Below are 20,664 nucleotides of genomic sequence, written 5' to 3'. Positions count from 1 at the left end.
TTCTGCCAGAACCGCCCTGTATTTGGCTACCTCCATCAACCCTAACCACCTTCTCAGTCCTTGCTGAAGAAAACCAACCACAGAGCATGATGCTGCCACCCCCATGTTTGACAGTTTTGCTATACCTCCCTGTATTTGGCTACCTCCATCAACCCTAACCACCTTCTCAGTCCTTTCTGAAGAAAACCAACCACAGAGCATGATGCTGCCACCCCCATGTTTGACAGTTTTGCTATACTTTTGTTTATCCAGGCTTAATAGAAATTCTTGACTTTGACAGTAAGAGTACTGGGCAGAAATCATATCTCGTCAACACCCGCCGCGAGCCCTTGCAATGCTTTGTTTTATTTAAACAGTGGGATTCCCTTGGTACACTACTGTACTGTATTTTGGTCTTGTTTCTGAGAGAAAATTGGGAAGTATATCCATTAGACTACTGGTCCTCAACTGGTCTGACTTTAGGACCCACCATTCCAGCTACGACCCAAATCAGAAAAAAATTCCACTTCTCAAATGTATCCAATGAAAGGATTATGTGGTTTGAAGCAGAGATAGAAGGATATATTCACTTTATTTCTTGTCTTTTTAAAAACAAAAAAACAAAAAACCATATACTGGTATATAAGCCTACCTTGCATATAATCCGGCCCCCTAAAACTGCTTAAAATAGCCACATACTACGAGAAATTCAAAATATTAATAAAGTGTGTATCTAAGCAATAATGATTTAATTATGTAGTTAAAAAAATGCTAAAAAGCTAAACGTTTGAGATCAACTAATTATCGTGCAGCCCGATTATCGGCACCGATATTTGGGAATTTGACGGGTAACAGTATTTTTATTTCTTCAACGGGGCGATTACATGTATTTAAAGCGGGGTTATTTGGGCTCAGATGCAGCCGAGCCTTTCTCTCCCTCCCTCACTCTCTCCTACCCCTTTGTCTCTGGGTTTTATGACCCTATTTACCGATCTTCACCAACTTATCTCTTTTTCTTTCTCTTTTGCTGTTGTTTTTCTCTATCCCTCTCTCTTTCTCTCTTTGTCTCTCTTTCTCTGTCTCTCTATTTTTCTTTTTCTCTTTTGGTCTCGCTCTTTCTCTTTTTTCCTTTCATTTCTGGTCTTTCTTTGTCTTCTCCATTTTCTTCTCACACTCAATTGCTCATTTTTTATCTCTCTCTCTTTTGTGTCACCATCTGCATTTTTTTATTTTTCTCTCTTTCTTTCTCTTTCTCTACCTCTCTTTCTTTCAATGTATCTTTATTTCTCCTGCTTTCTTTCTGTTTGTCTTTCTCCTTTCTCTCTTTCTCATTCACTCTGTCTTTCTTGCCAAGTCTTATTTATTTGTATAGCCCTTAATCACAAAATGTCTCAAAGGACTGCACAGGTTACAATACACCATCCCCTGATCTCTTGTTCGTCCTCTCACTCTTTCGCTTTTTTGTTTTTTCTCTCTTTTTCTCTCTTTCTCTCTCTCCCTTTCTCTCTTCCTCTCTCTCTTTCTCTCTCTCGCTCTTTTTTCTCTCTCTCTCTTTCTCTCTCTCTCTCTCTCTCTCTCTCTTCATTCCTTACTATCTCTTGTTCTCTTTCTCTCTTTAATCTACAAGTCTGGCACCCGCAATCGGCTTATTTTTCTACCATGTGGCCCCCAAGCTAAAATGACTTTGACAGCCCTGGGTACATCTGTTTGACGGTAGAATTCATAATAAATGGAAAGACACAAACTTCCAGTAGTGGGTGTTTATTCAATGAAAATGTCACTTAAACCTAAACAGGGATGGTGTGACTTGGGACTTGACGCCATTGAGCGCGAGCTTATGTCAACTGAGGACACGGTGTGGACACTCTTATTGTGAAGGGGAGGGGGAGGCCCTGACACAATGCTTAGTCATTACCGCTTCGCCCCCCCCCTCCTTCAACTCCTCCCACCTCACCCCCTTCTTATGTGGCGGTCAGTTTATCAAGGAGGGAACTCGACGACGCAACGTAAGTATATTCTCTTCTGTCACATTTCATCTCAAGTTTGACTTAATTATACCAAAAGCGAGCGGTTGTTTGTACTACCTAAACGCGGCTAATTGTGTGTGGTTTCGTGTATTTGTTGTAAAAGCCGTTCGATGCCGCTAGCTAAAGTATGTTGTTATTGTCAGAAGGTAGATCTTTCACTTTCATTAAAATGAACACAGACCATTTTTTTAACTGTCGTTTCCCAAAACGCTTCACAAACACTCATCAAATATCACATTTTCACTGTTTTTATTTTCAATATGTAACCGGTAGTGTTAACAAGCAAAATAAACTGCGATGGCTGCATGTGGTTGAGAGCGGTTAATACAATCATAATGAATGGTTCGTAGTGGTTTTGCCGCAATCCTATTCCGTGTACATACAACATATTTTACAGTTTTTTTTTTGTTATAACGTAAATTTTACTCTCTCTCTCTCTCTCTACCCGTATTCTATATGGTGTACTGTATGCAGGGGGGGTATACTGTATACGTTTTTTTAAGCATTTTTGAAGGGGCGCCGCTACTTCGCTGATTTTCAGTTTTCGCGGGTGGTCTTGGTCCCCATTAACTGCGAAAACCGAGAGATTACTGTAATAATATTCGCTGACATTTACACTCGGGATAAACAGACTGGAATTTCCCCTCTAATGCGTTCCTTATGCAAGCCGACTCCAAAGAATCCACAACAATGGCAGGTTCAATTCCTCCAACCTGGTAGGTGCCTTGCATGATTGACTCCGCTATCGGTGTGTGTGTGTGTGTGTGATTGGATAAAGTGAGAAGTGCATTTTAAAGGGCTTTGGAGGTCCTCAGTGACTAGTAAGTCCATTTACCATTTACTTGTGGTAGGTGTGCACTACGTAGGTGACACCTGCTATACGCTCATAGAGATTGATAGAATAACAGCAATGCGTTTGTGGTACTGTACCCGGTTTTGGCGAAGTTGGTCCAATAAGTCATCATCACGGCACTGAGCATAACATCATTCTTTGAGAAATTGCAGGGAAAAAGCTCAGTTGGTCCAATCATTGGAAGGCCAAAAACATAGGGAATCTCATCTCCATGAGAGGCATCAGCCCACGGTGGAACCTTAAGAGGACAGTAGAGTCAATAGGTCAATTGACAGTAACATCCATTTTACAAACTGTTAAGATAAAATCCTGTGTGATTTAACCACAAGTTATACACATATATATAGTACGAGTAAAAGGAGATAGATAGATAGATAGATAGATAGATAGATAGATAGATAGATAGATAGATAGATAGATAGATAGATAGATAGATAGATAGATAGATAGATAGATAGATAGATAGATAGATAGATAGATAGATAGATAGATAGATAGATAGATAGATAGATAGATAGATAGATAGATAGATAGATAGATAGATAGATAGATAGATAGATAGATAGATAGATAGATAGATAGATAGATAGATAGATAGAATAGAATAGAATATACCTTTATTGTCATTGTTACAAATGGGCTAACATATTGTGACAACGAAATTGGGCATGACACTCCAGTTTTACACATAGTGAGGGTATGAGCAAGAAGATAAAGGAACAGAGAAGATAATGTTATAAAACAAGGGGAATAAGGCTATAGTTATAATTTACATGGTATTTACACAACAATGTCAGCATGTGGGATGTTACATACAGGGTTGTCGTGATAACGTTGTATCGTAAGATAGATAGATAGATAGATAGATAGATAGATAGAAAGATAGATAGATAGATAGATAGATAGATAGATAGATAGATAGAGATACAGATAGAGATAGATAGATAGATATAGATATAGATAGATAGAGATATATATAGATAGATGGCTAGATAGCTATATAGAGATACAGATAGAGATACAGATAGATAGATGGATAGAGATATATATATATATATAGAGATGAGATAGAGATAGATAGAGATACAGATATAGATAGAGATATAGATAGATAGGTAGAGATAGATAGCTATATAGAGATACAGATAGAAATAGATAGATAGATGGATAGAGATATAGATAGATAGAGATATATATAGATAGATAGATAGCTAGCTATATAGAGATACAGATAGAGATACAGATAGATAGATGGATAGAGATAGATAGACAGATAGAGATAGAGATAAATACATAGATAGATGGATGGAGATATAGATGGATAGATATAGATATAGATAGAGAGCGATACAGATAGATAGATGGATAGAGATAGAGATAGAGATAGAGATAGATACAGAGATACAGATAGAGATACAGATAGAGAGAAAGATAGACAGAGATACAGATAGAGATAGAGATACAGATAGATAGATGGGTAGAGATAGAGATAAATAGATGAATAGATGGATAGATATAGAGATAGATGGATAGAGATAGAGATAGATACAGAGATACAGATAGATAGATAGATAGATAGATAGAGATACAGATAGAGATAGAGATACAGATAGATAGATGGATAGAGATAGATAGATGAATAGATGGATAGATATATAGATGGATAGATATAGATATAGATAGAGATAGAGACAGATAGAGATATAGATAGATAGATTGATAGAGATAGATAGAGATATATAGATGGATAGAGATAGAGACAGATAGAGATATAGATAGATAGATTGATAGAGATAGAGATAGATAGATTGATAGATAGAGATATATAGATAGAGATAGAGATAGATATAGATAGATAGATAAAGATAGAGATAGATAGATAGATAGAGATATAGATAGAAAGATAGAGATATAGATAGAGATATAGAGATAGATAGAGATGGATAGAGATAGATGGATAGATAGATGGGCAGACAGGCTGGGGAGTAACGGAATACATGTTACAGTATTACCTAATTAGGATACAGAATAAAGTAATTGTATTTGGTTACAGTTAAAGAAAAAAAAGACAAATATATTTAAAGGTATATTTCATCGAAATAATGACATTTTTTTACTGACCATTCCCAAAAAAAATAGTATCGTATGTTATGATTCAAACAATTCCATCTGTAAGAACTCCAAATGATCTTTGGCAGCTATTTTCTGACGTGCTATTTTGACTTTAAGAGCAGTAGCTCAGGAAGTATACCACTCGTTTTGGGATCAATAGGTTGCAGGTTCGAATACCTCCCTGCTATGTGTTAAAGTGTCCTTGGGCAACACACTGAATCCCTAATGCCCCCAATAAGCAGGTAGTTGTGTCACAGGCCAGAAACGGAGAAAGGATCCAGTAGCATTCGTTTACTCAGTTTTATTGATAAAGAGGGAGAGTTGAGCTTGCCTCCTCGAACCGATGGTTAACGGACAAGGGTAGCAGGTGGCTGGAACGCGAAAGTGGCACTTCTGTGTCGAGCGAGGATAATCGTAGGCAGCAGGGATACTGGTCGATAGCGGGGACGGGAGAGCAAGGGCGGTATCGAGTCCAGAAAAGGGGTCGGCAACAGGTATCAGGCAGGAAATAGGGGAAAACAGGTCAGTGGTCGGGATGGCAGATCAGGGCAGAAACGCGTCCAGAAACGGGTCGGCAACAGGTATCAGGCAGGAGAAAACAGGGCAGGAAAATGTCGGAAGGTATGAGCTTGCCTAGCTGGGAGCATAGGTTTGCAAACGGTCTGACGGCTTCCTCTTGGAAACCGGGTGTTTAAAAGGAGTCTCTGATCCAATCAGCGCTCAGGGCTGTTGGCGCCGATTGGGCAGTCTGTCACAGACCAGAACGGACACAGGACTCAATTGCATGTGTTTCTCAGATTTCATTGAAATAGAGTGAGATTTTAGGCTTGCTTGATTGCTTGCTTCATCCGAGGACTGGCGGAGAGCAGAATTGAGCAAGGCGGGGATGACACTTCTGTGTCGGAAAAAGGCAGGCGGTAACGGCACGTCGTTTGACCAGGGCAGGAGATCAGAGGCGATGTCGAGTTCGTAATAGTGGTCGTGGGCAGGCAGAACAGGCGTAGTCGGGTTCAGAAATGGGTCGAAAACGGGGATCAGGCAGAAAACAGGTTTAACAGGCGATGGAGTCGGACGAAAACGCTCACTGAGTGAAAACACAACAGCTCGCAAACGATCTGACAAAGTTTGAACTGAAGTCGGGGGCTTAAGAAGGGTGTGGCCACCAATCAGCTCGTCCGGGCTGTTGGCGCCAATCAAGCTGCCACAGGTGTTCCAAATAGGGCCCTGAATCAGCAATCATGAGAAGTCGCCTTACATGGCTGACGCTTCTATCACTTTGTATTTGTGTGAGTGACGTGAAAAGCGATATAAGTGCAGACCATTCATCGATTGATACCGATTTTTAAAAAAGAAACCTACCTGTTCTGTCTGACAGTGATGGTAGAATGCATAGAAATAAGTAGGAGAGCCAAAGCTGGAATGCAGGTCCGCTGTAGCAATGGCGGGCGCTACCCACTGGTGATCAGTGAATAGGGCCAGCAAGGTCTTCCTGCGGGTCTCTGGGTTATGCCTATCGGCCCAATCCGTGTACATGAACTTGATGGTTTCCCGCAGTATGTCTTTCCCCTCCGGATAGCCGTACAGATCGTCCACGAAGCTAGACACGGCGTAGTCGAAGTCATTGGCCTGAACGCCGTTTTCGTTGTCCACCATCAACTCCACAAATTTAAGCCCTTCGCCTTGGTTCACTCCCAGCATAATATCGTAATTGAGGAATTCGCCTGAAAAATAAAACACAGAAAAAACCCTTGACGAGCCTTAAAAAGGGCGACATTTTGTATTCGAGCATTAATCGTGACAGCTTTACGGGTTTCATTCGAGTCGGTACAGCCTAAACGGGTCACAACGTGGTAGGTGGTGTGAGTGAATTGAGACTCATTTTAGACTGGGGGCCACATGTTAGAAAAAAAATCTCACGGGGCCAATCTAGTAGGTTAGAAAGAAAGAAAGAAAGAAAGAAAGAAAGAAAGAAAGAAAGAAAGTAAGTAAGTAAGTAAGTAAGTAAGTAAGTAAGTAAGTAAGTAAGTAAGTAAGTAAGTAAGTAAGTAAGTAAGTAAGTAAGAAAGAAAGAAAGAGGGAGGCACAAAGTAAGAGATAGAAAGAGAGAGAGAATGGGGCACAAAATAAGAGATAGAAAAAGAGAGAGAGTGGGGCACAAAAAAGAGATAGAAAAAGAGAGAGAGAGGGGCACAAAATGAGAGATAGAAAGAGAGAAAGACAGAGAAAGTTAGAAAAATGGAAAAAGTGTCATGTCCATCATGGTCGCCGTGGCGACCGGCTGGCCCCGCCCCCTGGGCACCGGTTGTAGCAGATCACCTAATTTGCGTGTGTGCTTCTTAAGGGGTCTTTTGGGTATTGCCGGTTGCTGGTTCATTGCGTTTTCTGTTCTGCATTAATCTGTTCTGTTTGACTTAAGGAAGCCTGTGTTTGCCCGTTCTGAGTAAAAGCCTGTTTTGTGAGTATTCCTAGTCTGAGTTCCTGTTTGCCTGTAAGCCTGTTTTTGTCTTGTTTTGTCCCTGAGTGTTGGACAACTTTTATTTTGCTAAATAAAAGTTACTGGTCGTTACACGATTGCGTTCATCCTTCCTGCCCCCTGCCTCCGATTTGGTCCGGTCCCGTGACAAAAAGAGAAAGGGAGGGAGAAAGAAAGAGAGAGTAAGAGAAATAGAAAAAGGGAAAGGAAGAGAGACAGAGAGAGAGAAAATGGCACAAAGTAAAAGATAGAAAGAGAGCGAGAGAAAAGGAATGAGAGAGAGATTGAGATAGAGAATGGGAAAAAGGGAGCAATAGAGTGAGCATTCAACAGAGAAAAGGGAGGGAGAAAAAGAGAGAAAAGAGAAAGATAGAGAAAGAAGCTGAGAAATAAACAAAGAGACATAAAGAGAGTGAAATAGAGAAAAGAATCAAAGAAAAGAGAGAAAGAAAGATACATAAAACAAAAAGAGAGAAATTAGTAAAGAGAAAAAGAAAGTGAGAGACAGAGAGAGAAGGACAGACAAAGAGAGAAAGAGAGAAAAATAATGAGAGAAGGAAAAAAGAGCGAGAAAAGAGAGAAAACAATGAGTGTGATAAAGAAAGCGGGTAGGGCAGTGAGAAAGTGAGTGAGAAAGTAGGAAAAAAAAGCAAAATAGACAAAGGGAAAAAAGAGTGAAATAGAAAAGAGAGAAAGAGAGACATAGAAAGAAAAACAGAGTGAGAAAAAGAGAGCAAGGGAGAGAAAAATGAGAAAGAAAAAAAGAAAAGAGGGAGGCAGAGAAAGTAATACAGCTCCAGTTGCTTTGCGAGTGGCGCCTGGGCTTTGTCGACACCAAGTGGCCATATTTCGAACCGCGGCTCGTTTTTCTCATGCGCTTCTCTGGGCGTGGTCTGCAATTTTGACGCAATAGCTGCTAAGCTCTATTCCATCAAGGGCCCTGTTGACAAGTCAGTCGGATTGTACCTTGCTCCATGAGGATTTGAGGGTCATCGGGGATGACATCACCATCAATAACGGGTCCGAAGGCGATGTGGTAGCGTGCCGGCTGGATATCTTGATCCACCAACTCTTGATAGTCTTTTCTCTGAAGACACGCTACCAGTTCCACCGTGTCTTCGAAATAACATCCCACTCTGCGGCCCAGAGTTCTAGCATACTTAGCGGGCTGAAAGCTAACAGCCCAGCTTGACAGTGCTGTGCCACTCTGGGTGATGGCTCTTTGGAACAGGCCTAAGTAGGAAGAAAATCACAGAAAAAAACGCTTAAAGGGACGGTATGTCATATTTAGCGCCTCCTAGTGGTACAAAGAAACTTTCATTTAGTAAAAAGAACATTGTTTTAAATACCAGGCAAAAACGCATGAACCATTCATTATCCTCAGTAGGGTCGCGGGGGTGCTGGAGCCCATCCCAGCTATCTCTGGGCAGTGGCAGGGGACACTCTGAACTGGTTGCCAGCCAATCGCAGGGCACACTTGGACAGACATCTCACTCGCTCATTCACACCAAGGGACAATTTGGACCGGCCAGTTCACCTGAAATGCATGTTTTTGGAATGTGGGAGGAAACCAGGTGCACGGAGGAAACCCACGCAAGCACGGGGAGAACATACAAACTCCGCACAGGAAGTCTGGTAGCTGGATTTGAACCCATGACCTCAGAACTGCGCCACACACGCGCTAACCACCGCGCCGCCGTGCTGCCCATGAACCATGAGATACATGTTAATTTCTGTCCCAAAAAAAATCATAGGTCGAGAAATTACCTAAGAAAAGGATGACCTGGAGCTACAACTGGAGGGAAACCACTAAATTTGGGACGGTTGTATTCTAATCCTCTCTAAAATTGTGGTAACCCCATGTTAGCTGTCATGATTACTGATTCAGGGCACCTGCGGCTGCCCTGTTGGCGCACACAGCCACGGGAACTCCCGTCTTCCGAAAGGAACCAGTCAGACCGTCTGCGAACCTGTGCTCTCAGCTAGGCAAGCTTTTGTACTCTCCGACATTACCCTGCCCTGTTTTCCTGCCTGATACCTGTTGGAGGATTTGGTGGATTGGTGCCGATGAGAAGTAGTTCCGTTTTATTGCTATTCAGTTTTAGGAAGTTGACGGTGAACCATGATTTTATTTCAGAAAGGCAAGAGTTGAGGTCGGGTGGTGGGAGTATCAAGTTGGGTTTGCAGGAAAGGTGAAGCTGGGTATCATCCGCGAAGCAGTGGAGGGAAATATTGAATTTCTTAAAGATATGGTTTTGGGAGAGATGGTAGGTTATATAGAGGAGGGTCCCCAGGACAGAGCCCTGGGGCACACCTGCAGAGACTGGAGAGGGGTCAGAGGAGAAGGACTTGAGTTGAATCAATTGAGTGCGGCCAGAGAGGTACGAGTTTGACCCTTTGCCGATTTAAATTTTTTTTGCGGCTGGTTCTAGTCCCCATTCCCCGCCAAAGCCCAGGGATTACTGTTCTTCATAGATTTTCATTCGAATTTATTTGAATCGGAATGAGTACTTTTAAACCCTACTTATTAGTTTCCTTGTAAATGCAGCAAATGATACCATTGGATTCCACTGTAATATTTAGAAAAAGAAACGATTTAGAGAATTTGACCTTTTGTGGAGTTGCTCCAGCGGTTTCCCTCTGAATAGTGAGAAAGTGTGAGAAGGTTGACACAAGAGGCTCCAGCTCCGGATCCAAACACGGTTATACGTAAGGGATCGCCACCAAAGGCTGCTATGTTCTCACTGGTCCAGCGAAGTGCCTGAATTTGGTCCAGCAACCCATAATTCCCCTTTGCTGCCTGGTCACCAGTGCTCAGGAAACCTGTGGGTAAATACAAACTCTTAGGATCCGGTACAAAAGTGGATCAATCCTTCTAGTCATAATATTGATTCCACAACGCATGCTCTCTGAATCCAAAACACTGCAGTGATGTCTGGAAACATTTAGGACTCCCTTCTAGAGGATGAAGGATTTTATACATTTGACTATAAAGGATTTTGTACAATCAAATACAAATTACATTTAAATGCAAAAGATATTCACTGGCTGAGCTGTGGGGCGAGGTCAATGCAACCTAGTGGAGAATGATGTTTACAGGAACAGCGGGGAACTGGGACAAAGGGCTGATAAGATAATCAGCACTTACAGGTTGACAGGTATGAAATTACGCTTACCTAGAACACCTAAACGGTAGTTGACAGTTATGACAATCACATTGCCGTAGCTGGCCAGGACACTCCCATCAAACAGGTTGCCAGTTCCTTCCATGTAGGATCCACCATGGATGAAAACCATCACTGGCTTGGGACTTCCACTCTCCCTTAGATCTGTAAATGAAGAAAGTCAAATTGGGCAAAACAGGAGTTTGCATTTACATCTGATTCAATCAAGTTAATGATGCAGAAATTCAAATTAATATATATATACTGAAGGATTTTATACATTTGACTATAAAGGATTTTACACGATTGAATACAAGTTACATTTATTGAGCGCAAAGATTTTCACCGAGTAGGCTTAAGTTCAATGACAGGTCACGCTGATCTGAATGCAGAATATTTTGTCTAGTTCTGTTGATAACACGACGTTGACGGAGGACGGCAGGCATTGTTTGGAGAAACGCTCTCCGTTGTTTTGGTTGGTCCAGACATCGCGGCGCTCTTCTCCGAGATGGTGGAGCCCAGGGGGCTTCGTTGGCGCGCCCATGGGAGGAGCCGGCATACCATCTTGCGGAAAGACGTGGGCTGAGAGGAGAAGGCTGGAGGACTGGAGAGAGAAGGCTGCCCAGACACTCCGACGACACTAATTCGGCCATATTCGATGGAGTTCCCAACAATACATATATATTTATAGAAGGCCCGGTTACCTTTTTAAACAGGTTTTAAATATAATCCTGTTTCCCGTTCAGCTAGTCTGTTTAAACAATTGTTTTTTAGTCTAACTAGTAGATCCAGGGACATAACTACAGTGTATGGGTAAAATGGATGGAGGTTAATTTAAAGGTGGAGTGTGTTGAAAGTAGAATATTTTATCCATTGAGTATGTGTTAACAATACCCAACCATTAGAATTTTTTTCCACCACACTTGTATCTGTCATGATTGCTGATTCGGGGCGCCTGCGAATGCACTGTTAGCGTCAACAGACCCATGCGCTGATTGGTTCATGGACCCTTTTTAAACCCCCGGCTTCCAGGAGGAAGCCGTCAGACCGTCCTGCGAACCTAGGCTTTTGCTAGGCAAGCACCGTACCCTCCGACAATCTCCTGCTCTGTTTTCTCCTGCCTGATTACCTGTTTCTGGACCCGTCTCTGCCCTGCTCCTCCATCCCAGTCCATCGACCTGTTTTGCCCTGTTTCCTGCCTGATACTTGTTGCCGACCTTTTTTCTGGACCACCCTTGCTCCCCTGTCCCGGCTACCGACCAGCTTTCCTGCCACACCACGACTATCCTCGCTCGACGTGGTACTTCCGCGTTCCTGCCTTCAGCTACCTGTGCCTGTCGATCTTCAGATCGTGGAAGCAAGCACTGCTCTCATTTTCAATAAAACTGAGTTTAACGAGCGCTAATGGGTCCTGTCTCCGTTTCTGGCTTGTGACAGTTCTTAATACAGTTTAGTAACCCAACTACGTTGGGTTAAGTTTTTGATGTGATGGACCTATGTGTGAAAATCAGGAACTGGAGGTAGGGGTGCTCAAAAAGAAGGTTGTATTTAAGAACAAAACCTGGATCAAAGTAGAAACAATGAAGTGAGAATGAAGGAACTCACAAAATGTCCAAACGAGAAACAAACCGCAATTAAAGACCGTCAGACCGTCCTGCGAACCTACACTTTTGCTAGCCAAGCACCGTACCCTCTGACAATCTCCTGCTCCGTTTTCTCCCGCCTGATTACCTGTTGCCGACCTGTTTCTGGACCCGTCTCTGCCCTGCTGCTCCGTCCCAGTCCATCGACCTGTTCTGCCCTGTTTCCTGCCTGATACTTGTTGCCAACATTTTTTCTAGACTCGTTACCGCCCTTGCTCCCCTGTCCCGGCTACTGACCTGTTTTCCCGCTGTCTACAATTATCCTCGCTCGACACAGAAGTGCCACTTCCACGTTCCTGCCATCAGCTACCCGTGTCTGACGATCATCGGATCGTGGAAGCAAGCACTGCTCTCTTTCTCAATAAAACTGAGTGCAATAGTATAAAGTTTCACAAACGCTATTGGGTCCTGTCTCCGTTTCTGGCTTGTGACAAAAAGGAAGGAAACAAAAACGAAACTAAGAGAAAAAGTAAAACTCAAGTAAAAGAGGGAAAAGATAAATGAAAATATTAAAAAAGGAAAAAAAAGAAACCCTACTTTTTGCATTCCTTTTTTATTTTTTGCCTCTTTTTCTCTGGATTTCCTCACTTTTAGTCTTTGTAGTTTGTAGTCTTCCTTTGACTCATTTTGGCTGCATTACATATGTAATCGCGGTGTACCTGTCCCACCAAAGATCCACATTCACGCTGGACTGGATGATGAGGTTTTTATTACAGTTTCTGCAAATGAAATGAGTCACAACACGTGATTAGCTTCTCTGCTGGCTTTGATCTCTTTGACCTCTACAAGGGGAATTAACATTTTAGCACAACAGAAACAAATCGAAATTAAATCCAAACAGCTTGACAACATCAATCACATTACTGTGCTTGTTGAGAGATTTGTCAGCTGGGGTTATAATGTTTAAAATGAACTTTTTTTGTGGAGCACCAAAAGATGTGTCTTACCGTTGGCAGCTGGCTCTCTAGACTGCCAACAAAACCCCGCCTTCCGGTCACATGTCAAAAGCCAAACCAAACCTTACCCCATACCAGCAGGTGGCACTGTTGGACTCATCATTGCAGGACACTTACCAAAAACTATTCACATATTTCAGCAGGAATTTCAATAAAACAAAAGTTATTATTACACCTGTTACACATATGACAGCGACATCTAGTGGACAAATGTAAAACACTGTCTCTTTAACAAAAGCGGAATGTTCTTATCAGCCCCCGACTCAATTGACTGTGAGACCCTTGCTTTACATACTATTCTGGATCAGTGCGTTGCTCATAGGTGGGTCGAAATGAATTGCATTTTTAAAAAAATCTGAAATTTAATTTCGATTTCAAACACAAAATGTTATTTAAAGTGAATGTGCAGTTTGGCGTTATTTTCTGGTTTATGCTGTAAATGGCAAATACCTTCGTCTGCTGCGTGGTCACCATCAGTTTCAGAGCGTTTCTTTGTAAGTGGACCTATAAGACCAAGGAGGGGAGAAGAAACACAATTCAAAGCTCTGCTTCAAAGTGATATACTTGGATAGATTATTATACATTCACACATGCACGTATACATTATACGCTAAAAGTATTTCTTGTGTTTCATCATGTCCACATTTTCTTCATTTCTTGTGTCACACAGAATGTGCTGTTGATTCAGAGTGAAGTATTTGATACATTTTACTATAAAGGATTTTATGCGATTAAATACAAGTTACATTTATCAAGTGCAATGAAGATTTTCACTGAGCGGGCATCAGGTCACGCCGTTCCGAATGCGGAATGTTTTGGCTGGGGAATTTGTATAACAGGACTCTTACGAAGGACGTCAGGCATTGTTTTGACAAACGCTCTGCTATTTTGAGTTTCTCCAGACATCAGTACTCATACCAGACACTTCCGGAACTTTCACTTTGGGGTGTATTCACTTTTGTCGCAGGGATTCGGTTACTGATAGCTACATTTAGAGTTTCTTTGAGGGTTAAAATAAATTCATACTGCCATAAAAGCTTTACACAGACTACCTTTCATCGTGTCAAAGCAATGTTTCTTAAGTGTTGTTCTTCTAAACTCTACAATGAAATACTTGTGTAGAACTTAATTTTGTGACATACTTCCTTTTAAGGTAACTGAAATAGTTACTTTCAGGGTAATCAATTACTTTTACGAAAGAGGAACTCAGATAATAACTCAGTTACTTTATGGGAGAAGTAGTTAGTAACAATAACCAATTACTTTTTGAAAGTAACGTGCCCAACACTGGTCATCTGCAGGCTTTCTGACAATCCCCTTGCCGACCACCGAGCTATTTCTATCCTTTCTTCCTGCATTGCACCATAGTTGAAGTCAGGGTTGGGTAGGGTTACTTTAACTTGATTACTTTCAATTACTTTTGGATTACTCCAATACCAAATATGATAATAAGAGACAAAATAAACTAAATATGAATACAATTACAAAATTTTGTGCAGGCTTGGGGAGTAACGGAATACATGGAACGGCAAAAATGATGTTGGCAAGCTGTTTGGATTTATTTTCATTTTGTTTCTGTCGCATTCGATGTTAGTTTTGCCGGAGATCAAAGAGATCAAAGCCAGGAGAGAAAGCTTACCACGTGTTGTGAGTCATCATTTTATTCATGTTTAGTTTCTTTTGTCTTTTATTAGCATATTTGGTATTGGAGTAATCCAAAAGTAATTGAAAGTAATCAAGTTAAAGTAACCCTACCCAACCCTGGTTGCAGTGTTCTGACACTTTTAGAGTTGATCTACTCATCCAAAAAAGTTACTTGTGGGATTCTTTCCCTGAAAGACACTCGGTCACTCGATTTTACTCTGAGATGGGGGTGTCAAACAATTGGCCAAATTAGGATTATAATCCGGCCTGCGAGACAGCGCTGAGAGAAGCGCAGAAAAAAAAGAGCTGTAGTTTTAAAGTCGTCCACTGGATGTCGCCAAAGCTGGCCAACACACACAGAAGAACTGTAGCTGTATTCTCTCTCTCTCTCTCTCTCTCTCTCTCTCACTTTTCTCCCTCTCTTCCTGTCATTTTTTCCTTTCTTTCCCTGATTCATTTTCTTTATCTCTCTTTTTGTATTTCTCTCTTCAATTGATTCTCTCTCTTTCTATTTCCTCTCTCTTTCCCTGTCTTTCCTTCTTTCTCTTTCGTTCTCTTACAAAGCAACCATAAAGAGCATTCCCTCCCTCAACTGACGCGGGCAGTTAGGACTGCATGCCCCCTCCCTGACTTGGAATCCATGTTGGCATTAGCTTAGGAGGTATCAAGAGATCGCAGGTTCGATTCCCGGCTCCTCCGTGTTATATGTCGAAGTGTCCTTGGGTAAGACACTGAACCTCGAATGCGCCCAATAAGCAGGTTAGCGCCTTACATGGCTGCACGGCCGCTATTGGTGTGTGAGTATGTCTGTGAATGGGTAAGTGTGAAACACATTGTAAAGCTCTTTGGGAGGTCTTCATTGAATTGAAAAGCACTATAGAAATGCAGACCATTTACCATTTACCATGTATGGAGGGCAAGGCCATTGCTGTTAGATTAGGCCTGTCGGATATCATATAGAAGACTTGAGCTGATTGCTTAGTTGCTGTGACTTGTCCTTGGTTGGGGCCACCAGGCGGATTTCAGCAGTACTACAGCTCCCATTGGAAATGCATTAAGCCCATTGGAATAAATAGGGACCTCAATGAGTGACATTGTTTTGCGTCTCTTATTATCTAAAAGCACTTTAGCACACATTATCCAGTTTTGACCAGTTAAAACCATTGAGTCTTACATAGTCCCCTTAAAGCCACGTTGTCCACCCTGCTTAGGTAGAAGGCCCAGACAGTATAAGCTCAAGCAGTATCTTAGATAGGACAGACATCTTCCGTGTTATGCTGAAGAAGGCTCCACAGCTGCGTACTCTATCTTTCTGGCATCTAGTAAATAGTTTTAAGGAACTGTCGTCTCCTGGTTCTTACTACTAGTATACCGATCATCTAAAATGAAAGAATTGGGCTGAGGTTCAGGTGAAACTTTCATCGCCATGGATCCCTGACAACTGCGCCATAGACCCTTTGTATCGCTTCTGTCAGGGACCTCCACGCCACCACTAACAGACTGAGAGACAGCTTTTTTAGCCACACCTTGATGTACATATACAACACAGAATATATGTACATAGTCTTTTCCTTTTTGTACTTACATATTTGATTTTATTTTTTTGTTGTCATGATTGCCGATTGAGCCCAGCTGCGACGGCTTAATTGGCGCCAACAGCCCAGACAGCTGATTGGCTGATGCTCTCTTTTTAAACCCCCGGCTTCCAAGAGGAAGACGTCAGATCGTTATGCGACCTGTTGCCACCAACTCAGTAAGCCTTTTTATCCGACTCTGTTCCTGCCCTGCTTTTTTCTGCCTGATCTTTGTTCCCAACCTATTTCCGGACTTGACTTCGCCCCGTTCTGCCTGCCTGTTACCTGACCTGTCTCCTGCTACCGACCTTGTTTACAAACTCGCCTTTGATCTCCAGTCACGGCCAACGACATGCTATTCCCGCCTGTCTCCGATCCTCCTCGCCAGACACGGAAGTGCCACTTCCGCACCGCTCGCTCCTTTTGTCCGTCAGCCATCGGATCGTGGAAGTAAGCCCTACTCTCCCGCTTTATCAATAAAAACTGAGAAAACGAGCGCTATCGGGTCCTGTGTCCGTTTCTGGTCTGTGACAATTGTATCCCGTTTTAAACTTTTATGAACACTGTACACTAGGTTTGCAAAGAAAATTTTATGATAATGACGATAAAGAAAATCAAAATGTTGAATAGACACAAAAACAAAATCTGTCATGATTGCCAAAATGAAGACACCTGTGGCAATCGTTTGGCCTGCAGGAGCGCGCTCTCTGATTGGCTGGCACTCTCCTCTTAAGCTGTCAGCGCCAAAGGAGAAGTGTCAGACTGTACTTTGGTGTCTCTGTGTGTTTTGCCAGATTCCAGTACCAAAGACCTCTCCTGTTTGATTCCTGCCCGCCTTCGGTTCCGACCTGTTTCTGCCCCACGTGTACGATCTACTCTCCTGCCCTGGCCATCGACCTGCCCGCTAAGACGTATAGATTCTGCCTACTTGTCACGGAACTGCCGTTCCGTCCAACGCTGCTAGCGACTGACATCCATCGGCTTCCAAAGCCAGCTCTGTCAGCTCAATCCAATAAAGATTCCTTTAAAACGAACGCAATTGGGTCCGAGATTCCATTTACATTTATGCCCATACAAAAGATACTGACTTTGAAATCCCAAGTGTGATGGAGACTTCCAATCTCCATTATACCTCCTAAACAGTGTTCCCTCTAAGCTGCGCGCGTGCGCAATTGCGCACTGCTCGCACATTTTCAAAATCTAGCCAGCGCACAAAAATGAGGGCTCAAGATTACTCATTAAGAAGCGACTTAAGTCAAAGTTACAGTGCATGAAGGTAAAAATACAAGAGTTCCCAGAATGTTGTGTCCTAAATGCGGTATTTTGAAGTCGAACGAAGTTGAGTAAAGTTAGTAGAGTTTGTCGAGAACCGGCTTCTTCGGCTCGGCTCACTAAAAGGAACCGGCTCTTTCGGGTCCGAAACGGCTCTTCAGGTTGTTTTTGCTTCTTTAATCCCAACATGACCAAATATTAAGTAAAATTATGCACAAAATGACTTAAAGGAAGGGGGGAATAGAACAAAAAAGAAAAAAATACCAACATGAAAAAGTAGTGAAAAGCTGAGAAAAAAAGAAACAAAAGGAAGAGAAAAAAAAGAAGGAAAAATTTAGAAAAAATGCAGAAAAAAAGGAAAGAAATGTAGGAAAAAAAAGTAAATAGAGAACAAAATGAAAAAAGTAACAGCTCGGGAAAAACATACTTTTTTAAAGGAATTTATAAAAAAGTAGAAAAAAAACACAAAAAGAATAAAAAGTTTGTGTTGCATTCAAATAATTTCCAACGATATCAAGTGAATCGTGTTGCCACCATTGTACTTCCACTAAAAAATGTGATTAAGTACAGTTCTGTATTTTACAACCGACTCAATAAGCCTCCAAAAATGTTAATATTATGCGACAAAATATATCAGGAAATAAAAAGAAATGGATATCTTGTGAAAGACGTTAGTAGGTCAATTCATTCAAAAGAGAAAAATAATGTTGCATTGCCGGAAACTCAGCAAAATGTAACTCGATGTCAAGTTTTGGACATGTTTGATCATTAATTATCTTGCCACACTTGGGATTATGGTTGCTCACTGTTGTTTCAAGCGTTGCTCACCGACTGTGTGTGAACGCTCAGACCTGTGGAAAATGACAGGGAACATTGCTCCTAAATCTATTTTTCTCATCCAGTCAACAACTTACCGTCTTCCGTGGGCACGTATATGTTGAGGTAAAGGCAGTCCTCACTCTGGTCCTGGATGTACGACGATACAACATCGATCCCGTTGGTGAACCAGACTGGCAGCATCACATCGGGTAGACGCCCTTCCACGATGTTCTGGGGGCAGACTGGGGCAAATTGTGTCGCGTTGCGGATATCGGGCCACGGTACTAACGGCTCCGGTGGATGAAAACGCCGCTCGCCCGTGGGCGGGGCTGCAAACGGCACACCCAGAAACTGTACAACGGGGCCCAAGATCTCATTGTTCAAATGCTTCTTGGTTCCTCGAAGCTTGCCGTTGGTGGTAGTGACTACCGGGTCGTTATCGGAAATCTTTTCCGCTTGAGCGCCGGTCTGCAAAAGCAGTAGACTCAACCAAAGAAAATACCGCAATCTTCCGATGCGTTTGAGACAATCTAAATCTCTGTGAATTTTCTTCTTGAAAGAATAAGAAGGGAAAATATCTACAGTTCTTTGATGTTGCCTCAATATAGCCATAACTCTTGATTTCATTACAGTATAGTCCAACTGGTTCAATGGTTTCCTTTGCTATTTCGCAGATGATGGTGGACGACGAGTCTTAATTCCAAATGTCACTGTCCATCCAGCCCCTGTAAAAAGAAAAAAAAGCGTCAGTTGTTACATCTCATCTCTCATTAGCTACACCGCTTATCCCCAGTAGGGTCGCGGGGGTGCTGGAGCCCATCCCAGCAATCATCGGGCAGTGGGCTGGGGACACCCTGAACTGGTTGCCAGCCAATCGCAGGGCCAGTTGTTACATAAAAACGAATATTTTATTCATGCAGTCCAAATGATTAAAAAAGGATGATTTCATAACATGTTTCACTTCACAACTGTTGTTTAAAGTCAACAAAAACATGGTGTGTCGGAGTTTATAATAATAATAATAATAATAATAATTTCCTTGTATTGTCATTCTGTGTAACAATGTACACAGAACGAAATGTCGATTGCACCTGACCCGTTGTAGCGAGCTGATGCAGCCGCAGCCAACAGAGGGCGCCGCCGACCACTTTTTAAGTCTTAGGAATGACTCGGCCGGGGCGCGAACCACCGACCTCCCAGTCTCAAAGCGGGCGCCTTATAACGATATAAACTCATTGCTGACAAAAATATTCAAGTAGAGGATTTAAATAGAGTTAAACTACTGCGCAAATGTAGGAGCCCGGCCCGGCAGCCATCTTGCTTGGCCGCCCGGGCCGTTCTGACTACATCGGGTCGCGCATGCGTATTACATTACATACAATAGAAAAACATTGAAAACGTATTACAAACAATGGAATTAGACTGAAAACATGGATCTTTGAAACGTGACTATATGTGTGTGTGTGTGTGATGATTACTTGTATATTGAAAATAGAAAACAGGTTAAACAAGTTCATTTCATAGCATAGGAATCTGAGAAATACACAACTAAAAGTAGCTTACTTTACATGGTGCCAGAAAACATCCCAAAATTATTCATTCGGAAAGAGGGAAATGATAACTTGAGGGGCTGTCGTAAATTCAAAATCCCAAAGGTGAGAACCACCAGGAAAAGTACGTGTGTGTCTGTGTGTGGAGTCAAACTTTGGAATAATTTACAAGATGAGATCAAACGATGTCCAACTATTCATGTGTTCAAATTTAAATACAAAAAAAACCCATTACTGGCGAAATACAGGGATGAAGAAAATGGGATATGAGTGAGATTGGAAATACTAGGTTTAAAACTATGGTTAACGTTGTTGTTATCGTTGCTATTATTATATCATAACTGTTATTATAAATATTATGTTTATATTTATTGTTGTTATTATCATTGGTGCCGCAGTGATGTTTGGTAACTAGTGGCATTATGACGTTGAGGGATGGGTATTACGAAGATTAGTCTATAAAATATGTGATTATTGTAATTATTATCATTATTGATATCTGACCTATGTAACATTATTTTGTTGTTGACTCATTGTTTTTGTCCTGTCTCATCTCATCTCATCTCATTAGCTGCACCGCTTATCCTCAGTAGGGTTG

At 41.9% G+C, this 20,664-nt stretch overlaps 1 protein-coding gene across 1 annotated transcript in view; it reads right to left on the bottom strand.

The window, feature by feature from the left end:
• nlgn1 (neuroligin 1) overlaps positions 1 to 20,664 on the bottom strand; it is a 40,534-nt gene that overhangs the window by 11,693 nt on the left and 8,177 nt on the right. The window contains exons 2-8 of the mRNA XM_088349060.1: positions 18,612 to 19,241; positions 13,658 to 13,711; positions 10,621 to 10,773; positions 10,055 to 10,267; positions 8,411 to 8,677; positions 6,331 to 6,692; positions 2,937 to 3,097 (exon numbers count right to left, since the gene is read on the bottom strand). Coding sequence (XP_088205186.1) covers positions 2,937 to 3,097; positions 6,331 to 6,692; positions 8,411 to 8,677; positions 10,055 to 10,267; positions 10,621 to 10,773; positions 13,658 to 13,711; positions 18,612 to 19,143 — 1,742 coding nt within the window. The 5' untranslated portion in view covers positions 19,144 to 19,241. The remainder of the gene's footprint in view (positions 1 to 2,936; positions 3,098 to 6,330; positions 6,693 to 8,410; positions 8,678 to 10,054; positions 10,268 to 10,620; positions 10,774 to 13,657; positions 13,712 to 18,611; positions 19,242 to 20,664) is intronic.

This window comes from Urocampus carinirostris, chromosome 12 (assembly GCF_059441175.1).
Source record: "Urocampus carinirostris isolate Australia breed hairy pipefish chromosome 12, RoL_Ucar_1.0, whole genome shotgun sequence".
In the NCBI taxonomy this organism is placed as follows: domain Eukaryota; kingdom Metazoa; phylum Chordata; class Actinopteri; order Syngnathiformes; family Syngnathidae; genus Urocampus; species Urocampus carinirostris.
This window is presented reverse-complemented; position numbering and strand designations above follow the sequence as displayed.